This window comes from Poecilia latipinna, unplaced genomic scaffold (genome assembly GCF_001443285.1).
Source record: "Poecilia latipinna isolate Pla-1442-1.1 unplaced genomic scaffold, P_latipinna-1.0 Scaffold605, whole genome shotgun sequence".
Lineage (NCBI taxonomy): Eukaryota > Metazoa > Chordata > Actinopteri > Cyprinodontiformes > Poeciliidae > Poecilia > Poecilia latipinna.
In genome coordinates this window covers 219082-229894 of record NW_015113221.1, presented here as the reverse complement: position 1 = coordinate 229894, position 10813 = coordinate 219082, and the positions used below count along the sequence as shown (strand labels likewise).

The window sequence follows — 10813 nt, the reverse complement described above, 5'->3', positions numbered from 1 at the left end:
TTTCCCTTTGGAAGTGTTTATTTTATTTTATTTAATTTTTGACGAAAAAAAAATAAACACAAACAAAAAAAAAAAAAAAAAAAAAAAAAAAAACACGAGAGTGAAACGAGGATTGAAATTTACCTTCTTCCTGACTTCAAACTTAAACAGGTATAAGCAATATCAGTATTACTTTTATGACTCTATAAAGTCAGTATGTGTAGGTGTGTTATGGTGAACACAATTTGAATTATTGCAATATAATTATAATCCAATTTGCTGTAATTGTATATTATTCTGAATTTCTCTAAATCTCTTCAGAATTTGAACCCTAGATAATTATAAATAAATAATTTTAGTTTGGTTCTTTCTTGGAAAAAAAAAGTTCTAAGTATAATTTTAGTGAATCCATAGTTAAACTAAACACTGTACTTAACCGGAGTCAACTGATGCTTCAAATAAACTGGATGAAAGTGTAATAAGGCCAAAATGGATAAGTTCATGGTACAATCCTGTGAAATTAAACATTGAAAAGATCATTGCATTTCGTCTGACGGACAGCAACGCCCCTTGTTATTCTTACCGGCTGGTCCCCCCGGTTGATCCCCACCAGGAACAGGGACTCTGCTATGAACAAGCTAATGCACAGGTTCTTGTGGATGGTGTTTCGGTCGCTCTGGAGGCCTCGGAAGAAGCAGAAGGTGAAGAGGCTGATGAGCAGACACACCAGAGAAAGCAGGATGCCCACCCAGGTAATGACGTCCAGCAGCATTTCGTGAACAGGGTCTGTGTGCTGCGAAGAAACGAGAACAGAAGTTGCTCAGCAGCGTCAAGGGGAAATGGAAAATACAATTCTTCTACTTGTAATCCAAATAAGATTTCCGGAGATTAGGTAAAGAAAGAAGAAACAGCAGTTTCAGGATATATCTTTTATTTATAGAACAAACGAAAACAAGCGATTGCGGGAGTAAAAGAAATCACCCTGAAATGGAAACAATGCTCAGGCTTTTATTTTCAGGATTGCTTTCCAGCGGTAAAGTGGAGCCACTCACCGCTCCAATGCAGCAGTACACGGAGCCACAGGTGGCAGATATGAATCATGAATTAGTCAGTGTGAATCAATTTAAAATGGCCCCCCGTTGTTTCGTTTTGGTCAGGTAACAAAGTGAAACAAAGTGAGCCGCCCAATAGGCCACAGGTGTCTAAGACCAGCACAACACGAATCCAATCAAACTGTAACACGGGCAATATCGTTCACCGTTTGCCTTTGGGTAATTTTCTCTTTACAGATTGTCATTTGGAGCCAAAGACAGTTTTGGCCACTAAAACGACTTTTTGTTGAAAATAAATGTGTCGTGTTCAGGGGAAGATAAGACTCCCCGTTGCTTCTGCTTCAACCACAACAAAGTGTTTCTATCCATTAATGGGAGACAGGCGGACTTTGAAAGCAGGAAAGGAAAAATGTTTAGAGAGTGGCAGCAAAAAGACCAAATATGGTAACACTTTATTTGAAGGGGGTGAAATAAGACTGTCATGACACTGTTATAAACACCTGTCATAAACATGAATAAGCCTTCATGAATATTTAAGACTGTTGTCATAAAGCGTCATTCGGTAAATTATGACACTTTTAATACAAAGTTGACATTATTCAAAATGTCTTTGTTATGACAACTTGACATGAACCAAGAAATCATTACTGTTTAAACTTTACCTTTAATAACATAAAGTTACCTCATTTTTAAAGTGCAATCAGTAATACTTTTATAACAAATTTATATCAGTAATGATTTAAAAATGGTATAACATCTGCTTCCTATATGGAAACATTATGATCGACCGTAATGATTTTGTTAGAGGTCTTTATTTCTTGGAGAGACTTTTTTCTTTTAAAGTTTGGGAAATGTGCAAAACTAGGAAATTGGTGATAAATATTACATGAACCATTCATCCTGCTTTTGGGTAAATGTATGAATGAAGATCCCACCAATAATACTTCAAAATCGGGCAAATAATACGTGTACAGCCAGGAAGAGCATACATTTATGGTGACAAGCAGTGTAAAGCAGCACATGGCAGAGATGTAAAATAATTCCTACTCGCTTATAAAGGCTGTTGGCTTATTTTACTTTATATTTATATATACATTTTTAAAATATGATTCTTTGAAATTATAAGCTGTGCTTGCAGTTTTTGGAGCGAGTAAATAATAATAGTCGGAGCTGCGGTGTTATGAAAAAAAACAAAAACAAACAGGCAAATATTTGCATACATTGAAGAATAGGCCTACAAGAAATGCTAATATATCTCCACAAACAAGCATCTCTTTAAATCACATTTCAACCACCCTCAGCATTATTTCTACCAGAGGAAGAAGAAGAAGAAAAAAAATAAGTTACTGGGAGTTTTGCACAAAGCCTTGTTATAAGGGGAGCAGAGCTAACGCTTGCAGAGAGAGGAACAGATGCTGATCATTAACAGGCTCTGGTATAATAACAGCCGCAGTGCTCCTTTAGTCTTGGGAGAGCGGTCTTTTGATTTTCCTGCCTGATGAGCCGTTGTGTGTACGTCGGAGGGATGGCAATATGTTGTGCAGAGCCGGCATCTGGGAGCGAATGTGCACTGGATGTCTGCGCGCCATCCCTTTAGACGAGGGGCCGTGCGCGAGGTGGCAACGCATGTCAGTGGTCGGGGGGCTTGGATCTGTTGCGTTGTGTGTTGTGTGTGTGAGACACACTGGGTCCACTCTTAGCCTGGTGCTCGATAGTGACATTGATGCAGTGGGTGGTACTAGTCGTGGCGCATTGTGAGGCGGACTCGGAGTTCTCTTGGGCTGTTCTGTGGCTGCGGGCTCTATCCATCTCCATCTCACCTCCGATTGAAGAGGGGGTCAGAGAAAGAGACGACGAAGGAGGGGGAAAAAAAAAAAAAAAAGAGTATGACAGGGAGTGTATCTACACCTGGGTGATGGATTTACCGTGGAATGATTTCTTTGTTCTAAGAGGTGGATAATGCCTCTGCAACAGCAGACACAATGTCTCAACTGAAAAGGTTCCTTTTATGAGAGGTTTTTCCCAGGCAGGATGGCAAATGATGAGCTCCGCAGAGCCTCTGTACCTATTTTTAAGCTGACAAACCTCTGCGACGGAAATGTCTGAGAGGGTCTCTGAAGTGGGCGGAGGTAATTCACTATACTGATTCGCTCTCAGTGTCACAAGCGGTGCCAACACTATTTGTGGAGACTTGCAAAAGTGTTCATGCATTTTTTTTTTTTTTTCCCTTCAGATTTTATCATGTTCATGATTTTATGTGACAGTCCAACATAAAGGTCTGCAATGTGTGTGTGACGGGTTCTCTTCTGACTTGGACAAACAACAAAAATGAGGAAGAAAAGAGAGCAGATCATTTTAATCGGGCTGGAATGCATGCCGCACTTTTCAGATTTTTAGTTATTAAAATCTGAAAAGATTTTAATAACTAAAATATTTTAGTTATTAGGGTTAGGGTTAGAAAACAACAAACAAAAACAAAAAAAACAAAACAAAAAAACGGTTCAGAACAATGCACTCCTGTGTTTTATTCTATTTAAAAAAATCCCAATAAAACACTCCGAGTACTGGGGTAGCATGTCAAAATGGGGGAAAAAGTGTAAGACACAGCTTTCTCTTGCTTCCCAGGAAACGCATATTTTGCAAGCAGCAGAGAAGGTCTAATGAGATTTGAAAAATCTTTGCCCCTGTCTGCTGGTGTACTGCATAACATAAGTTTTCTGAGTATCTGCCGCAGATACTAACAAGAAAAAATAAATAAATAAATAAATAAACTTGGCAATAAGCCTCGTGCATTGCACATTGATCATTCTGGGCCGCTCACTGAAGCCTGATATAGTATCATATGCACTTAATTATCACAACATCCTATTTCTAAAGCCAAAAAGTCCTGACAAAGTTCTATGAAATGTAAAAAAAAATAAATAAAAAATGCCTAAGACCTGAACAGAGAGAGTCAATACCTCAAAGAACCACTCCCAGCATGGGGGCCACCGAGCCAATCCAATTAAAATGCATAAATCTCCCCCGTGTGCCTCCACAGTCGATCTTTGACTCATGAAATACTGTCAGGCGGGGCCGACTGTTGCACTAAAGGGTGGGCTGCCCACTGCAAGGAGTCACGTGACGAAATCCACCTAAGGTATGGGCCCGGGGATTTATGAGCTTCCTGGAGACGGGGAACAGTCGCGGAGAGGGCGCTCGAATCAGGGGCGCTGGCAAATTTGTCACGTTTAAAAGGGCTCGGAGAGAGACTATGCAGCTCGCGTGGCGGGAGTTGGCATTCAGCTCACGCGCCTAATGTCACACTGTGTTCTAAGACACCGTCTCTACCACTCTCGTGCCATGGCTTTTAAGATAGATTTATCTTGAACAATTGCTTTCGGCGTGTGTGTACATAAACTCTTAAGTCATATCGTGAAATAGAAAATTAACCTTGACTGCCCTCGTAGTTACTGTCTGATTGGGAGACGGTGATTAATGTGGCCCAGATATCAGCCGTTTCATCATCTGTAAGGGCGTGTCATCATTTTGTAGCTGCTAGTGCATTAAAAAATGGTGTCACCTGACAGGAGCTCCGTAACTCCTTGCAATCTCCCTGAAGATGTTTCTTAGTGGGTGAAAAACAGGCTGTAGATTTGCAATAAAATGGCAAATAGAAGGGGTCTTCAAATCGAAGCCTTGAGCATCGGCGTCCAGGAGTTTTTTTTAAAATGTGTCCTTTGTCCAACACACCTGAATCAAATGGCTGACTTCTTCCAAAAAGGCAGCAATTATTATTCACCTTAAATCAACAACTAGATGCCGGGCGTTCCAGCAGATCAATGTTTCCAAGAACCATTTACAACTAGTCTGGGAACGGGATCAAGCTCAATAATGTTAAGCTTCCAGAGTTCTCCAACAGTCAGTCATATTTAAAAGTGTGCAGATAGTTTTATAGTTGGTTCAATGATGACCCAAATACCGACTGAGACAGTTAATGCAGCAAATGGAAGTGTTTAATAGGAAGGGGGGATGATTAAAAAAAATAAAAATAAATAAATTCATGAGCAAGCATTGCAAACAAAAACCCCAAAATGTGAGAGAAGAAAAGCAAAAATGCCACACCCTGGGGAAGCCAGACAGAGCAACAAGCAAAAAGTAGATGACAGCAGTATCTGAGCTAAAAGCACAAACAGAAGAGAAACTGATTACTGGGATTGGAACCAGGTGAGACTAACTGAGTAAAAACACCGTCACCACGGCAAGGAACAGAGGCGCTGATGGAAACTAACAAGCTGAACAGAATGCAAGTTACAGAACAAACACAGAAACCATGACGACAAACTGTGAAAACTCATGAAAATAGCAGAGCAAAACAGTGAAAACGGTTTAATCTTTATTAAACACAGAAGTCAAATAAAGCATTATTTGTTAACAGTGAAACCAACCAATTTACTGAAATGCACAATGAATTTACACCTAAATCTGATGACAACTCCACTTAATGTTAGACCTTTATGTTGTGTTCAACTTGACAAAAAGAAGGGTTTAAATGTTTTCTCAAAAGCTCATGCTCAAATGTTTGACAGTATCGCTGCTTGTAAACTTCCGACTAATACTGTAGTTCGCATCGAAAATGTTTTTTCTTCATAATCTCAGTTTCTACTTGCAGTTCTCATGAGTCTCAAGGCTTCTGCAGTCTTAAGAAATCGCAGTGCTACTTGTCATTTAGAAGTAATAAAAAATGACAAAAGCAGCCGCGGTGAAAATGCAAGCGTCTGCGTTTGAACTCCTTTTAATTTCTAAAGCAAAACAAAGGTAAAAGGATAAAAGGTTGGACTCGTCTTTCTCGTCAGATATCATACAAAGGTCAAATCATTTGATTAGGGTGGTTCATGCAGGGGGGCGGGGGGTCCAAGTTCATCCCTGTTGTCAGAGCTTAAGCCTCCTAATATGAGGTGGAGTGGAGCGAGCTCACTCCTCAGATTTTAACCGTACTAAATGGCTCCAGGCGAAGTGATGGGACATTTTAATACTGTAATCACTTGCGCTCTTGAAAAAGTCACTTTAAAGTACACCCACTCACATCATTGCCTTCAAATAGAAGTCTGCAATCATTCAAAGTAACAGAGACAATATATATATATATATATATATAATCCTGCATGCAGCCGTCTTCTGCTTTTAACTTTTGTTTGTCTGACCACCTGCGTCTCCCCCTGCTGAGACTGAACGGTCAGACGGAGGCGCTTACCGTTACTGGCTCCAATGTCCAAGACGTCGGTTGTAAATCAGACAGAAGCGAAAGCACTCTGTGCCGTTGCAATGGTCCTTCATAATACAGTATCCGTTATGGTAGTTAAAGATCTCTAATGCTAAACGTTAGCTGGTCCGAAGAGCTCACACGAAAAATGCAAATGAAAAAAAAAAAAAAAAAAAAAAAAATGGACAAAGTTGCATTAGGGGAAATATTGCAAAGGCCTTCGTAGGAGAGTTATTTTAATAAAAGACCAGGTGCGGGTCAGAATTTTCTCTGGCTGCATGCAGTGTAAATTAAAACACCCACATGGTATATTGCTGTGAGCAGTCGGTGTGCTGTGCATGACGATCTAAGCAGATTTGGCTTTTCTTTTGGCTATTTTTAATACATTATCCACGATATTGAACATAACTTTTCATTAAGTAAACCACTTATTAACGCTCATGTTCATCATTTTAAAATATAACTGAAAAGTCAATTTATTTCCATAACTCACTTCATTAAGTGGGAACACATTATGTAGAATAATTACACTCAGCCTGATGGCTTATTTCTATTCAAGAGTATTACATCAGACGAAGAAAAAACATCATTTGATACAGAAATGTGGGATTAATATTGAATACCTGCTTAAAATTACTATTTTGTCTTTTATTCAGACAAACGAGCTTCACAGGAACACATTCTAATCTAATAAGTATGTCTAAGAGGAGCGTTGAACAGCTTTAATCCACCAAGGCAGCACACTTTTTGTCACACACCAGAACTACGCAAAAAAAAAAATAAAAAATTAAATCCACCGATGTGGCTTAATGTATTTTGTGAATTTTGGTGACCTTGAGTGTGGCGGACTAAAATGTACTGTTAAATTAATTCTTGTATTGGTTCAAGTAGAGAAATGAATCATTTTTAAATATCTGATGGGATATCTTTTTGTTTTTTTGTTTTAGATTCTGCAAGGTGTGAGATTGGGTTGCAAAATATTTTTTTCCTAATTTGATGGCATAATAAGATGCCCATGTCCACATATGTTAGCAAAACACACATGCTTTTTGATGGGTGTTCAAATTTTAGCAACTGTGATAAAATGAATGTTGGCAAACATTGTTAAATATATTTTCTCTCAGAGCTGTCAGTGACGACAGCGTAGAGGTTGTTTTGGATTCTCCGATCGCTATGGAATATACGGGAACACTGAATGCTCTCATAATTTGATGTTAAAGCTGTGGCACAACAGAAAGGTTCACCAACAGGAAGATCTTTCAACATGTTGCTCATTTTTTTTCCTCATTTGCCGCAAAATGTTATCACCCCATGAAACAAGATTGATAATGACTGGTATACTGGACTCAGTCCAGAGTGAAGAACAAAAAAAAAAAAAAAAAAAAGAAGCAATTACAACGTTTCAGAGAAATAAACAAGGCTAAAAGATAATCGGTAGCTCTGAAGGTTATGAGTAATAACAATGCAGTAGATGAAACTTGCTGTTTTCTGCTGCCATGGATACAAAAAAACAACAACAACAACAAAAAAAAACGACAGCCTCCTCGGTTCATAAGATTTCTTTATCTGGCACTATTTCCAAGAAACAGAGACGCATACATCTATTTTCCCTCCATTCGCTGTGCTTTTAGATCAAGCATGGTGACAGTTTGTCAAATAAAAAGCCTCCAAAGCCCCCATTTAGTGGCAGTTTCCAATGAGCTGTCTTTTATAACGTCAAGGTAGAAAAGATAACGAAATAGAAAAGACAAGAAGGGAAAAATATCACTCAGGATTGGGGTGCAACCACTGCCCACTTTCCTCCGGTGGATGCAGTGGCACAAGCTAGAGAGGCTTTTCAAAATGTTGTGGGGGGGGGGGGTTGGCTTAACTCAAAGAGCTCTTTTACCGCTTTCCCCCCCGCCCGCCCTTTTTTTGTCCTGCTCTGCTTTCATCGTGTGAAGGCTCCCATTCTTCATCGCTGCCTCGCTATTCCAGACTCGACTTCAGCCCTGCAGGGAGCTTAGTGGGTCCAGAAGTCATGCTGCTGAGTGACAAACAGCGGCTCTTTGCAGCCGCCCCACCCACAAGGAGAGCAGAGGGGTTTGCGGGTATTGGGAAGGAAGATTGCATGCATATTATTTTGTCTTTTACTTGTGCACAGTTTTGAGAGAAAGACAAAAGAGACAAAAACACACAAAAAAAATACAGGGATGATGATTTTGTGGACTGGGGCCGGGTGGGACATCTCTCACAGAGGGCATCTCTTTTTCTCCCACTGATTCAAAAGAGATGCCCTGGTGAGACAGATGCCATGCCAGATCCAAAAGGCTGCTCCGCTCCGTCAGCGGTTGAGCTCTTCAAATCTCCAGCGACAAAAACAATTAAGTCGTCTGTCCATGTAAGATTAGAAATTCTCCAATTCCCCCCATGACCAGTGGCTTCCTTTGCTTTTTCCACCTAATGTATCCACTCAGATGTATTTACAATCACCCTCTCTGACTTTTTCCACTTTTCACTTGACAGGAAATGCCTGCGAGCGCCACTTCTGACAAAGAAATAGTCTTCAACAGTACATTACAAACTTTTTCTCATGTTAGAAGCTGTATTTTATTGAGATCATTTGTAGAAAAATCAACACAAAGTAGCATGTAATTATAAAGCGAAAGTAAATGATACAAGGTTTTTAATTTTCACCACAACACAAAAAATGTGTGGTGTGCACAGGGATTCAGCCCCCCATGAATGGAAGTTAATGTGTCCTCAAAAATGCTAAGAAATGTTTTTATTTGACTTTGTATGTGTGCTGTATTTGCAAGCACAGATCCTACTCTTCCACTCTAAGAATCCTCTAAAAAGTCTCCATCGCCTCCTACTCCGCAGAAACGGTGTGACACCAAGTCACCTTAGAAACGTAAGGCTTCAGAGGTAAAGAAAGAGGGGCAATGGGTTAAACTGGATTCCGCCAAAAATCCTGACAACAACATGGCAGGAAAAAAAAAAGAAAAAAAAAAAAAGCACCAGCTGAATATGTCACTTTTTTCCACAAACAAACCAAGGTAGCAAAAAAAAAAGTTAACTTTTGAGATTTTCTCTGAAAATGAGTCGCTGCCTTTATTTCTTGAAATTGGCAAGAGAAAGGATAGCTGCTTTTCTCTGCTTCCTGTGTTTATAACAAGCTGTTTGTCACCTATGTTCACACCGAAATTCACAGGAAAAATGGCTCTTAAACAACCTGAAACACACACCATTCTTGTCCAGACGTTTTCTTCCTTTAATTAACGACATCCCGTCACACGTTTTGCAACGCAGGACTTGCAGCTACTTTTTTTTTGCACTTCAAACAAAGACAGAGAAGCTGCCCCCACTAATACTTCGTTGACCAATAATAGTAGACTTTCTGAAGAGACTTGAACTTACAATGAAGCTTTTTGCTTGGCTGTGCAAAAGGCCGAATTAAAATGGAAATAGTACTGTTGGAAATGTGTATTTAGGAATATTGTACACCAGTTTTCCCAAAACAAATACCTGCAAAAAAAACTGAATAGTTCCTTCACATCCAATAATAAATGCAGAATAGCAATCTGCTATTCTTAACATAGCCATAAAAATAAAATAAAAAATCAAGGTGTCTATAAAACATTAATTAACAACATACCTCTAAATAGACCAAACCAGAGTCATGCATTTTTGATCGACTCGATCCTACCTTCTATGTTGCATCCCAAAAAATATTGGCCCTGCACATTTTCACATTTTTCCAAGTAAAAAATTAAAATTTTTCTCGGGGCTTTATATTTAAAATGCTAAAGTTTACTCTGAAGTTACAATAAATATACATTTCTACTCTAGCATTAACTTTAAATGTGGAACCTGGAAAAACCGATGCTAGAAGATGGGAGATAAGAAGGAAAGAAGTAAGGAAGGACAAGAAAAAAAGAAACCCAAGGAATGAAGAGAGGAAGTAAGGCAAGGGTAAAAGAAGGATGAAACGGCACTGGGTGAAAGACAAAAGGAAACAATGGGGAAAAGAAAGGATACAGGGTCGGGAAAAGGGAGGGAAACAAGTAAGCAAAGAAAGAAGGACACAAGAAAGGAACAGAGGTGACATATAGAAAGGGAGAGAAAAGGACGGACACAGGGAAAGAAAAAAAATAGAAACAGGACAGACAGGATGGAAGAAGGACTCAAGTTTTAAAAGGACGGCAAAGAAAGTAAAGAAGGAAGGAAATGGAGAAAGGAAGGAGCGGAAAGTAGGACACAAGAGGGAACAGAAATGTGAGAATAACTTGTGGAGGAAATAAGGTTAGGACACATGAAGAGAAGTTGGGTATGATGAGGAAAGGTCAGGAGACAGGAAAAAAAAAAAGACTAGAGGCCTTAGAGGGGGAACAAAAGGCATGAGGGGGAGACGAAAGATACAACACATTATCACCTCCCTAAAATATCGACCTAAGTGCCAAAAGTGATTTAATTTGCCTAAAACATATTTTGGAAAGGGTGGTGGAAATGGAGTTTTTTTTTTTTTTTTTTTTTTTTTTTTGCCAAAATCACTTTTGGC

The 10813-nt window shown here is 39.3% G+C and overlaps 1 protein-coding gene across 13 annotated transcripts in view; it reads right to left on the bottom strand.

Moving 5' to 3' along the window:
• LOC106953822 (latrophilin-3-like) overlaps positions 1-10813 on the bottom strand; it is a 258933-nt gene that overhangs the window by 42840 nt on the left and 205280 nt on the right. For all 13 annotated transcript variants that reach the window (XM_015042862.1, XM_015042865.1, XM_015042866.1 and 10 more), the window contains one exon: positions 563-772. In XM_015042862.1, the coding sequence (XP_014898348.1) occupies positions 563-772 (210 nt within the window). The remainder of the gene's footprint in view (positions 1-562; positions 773-10813) is intronic.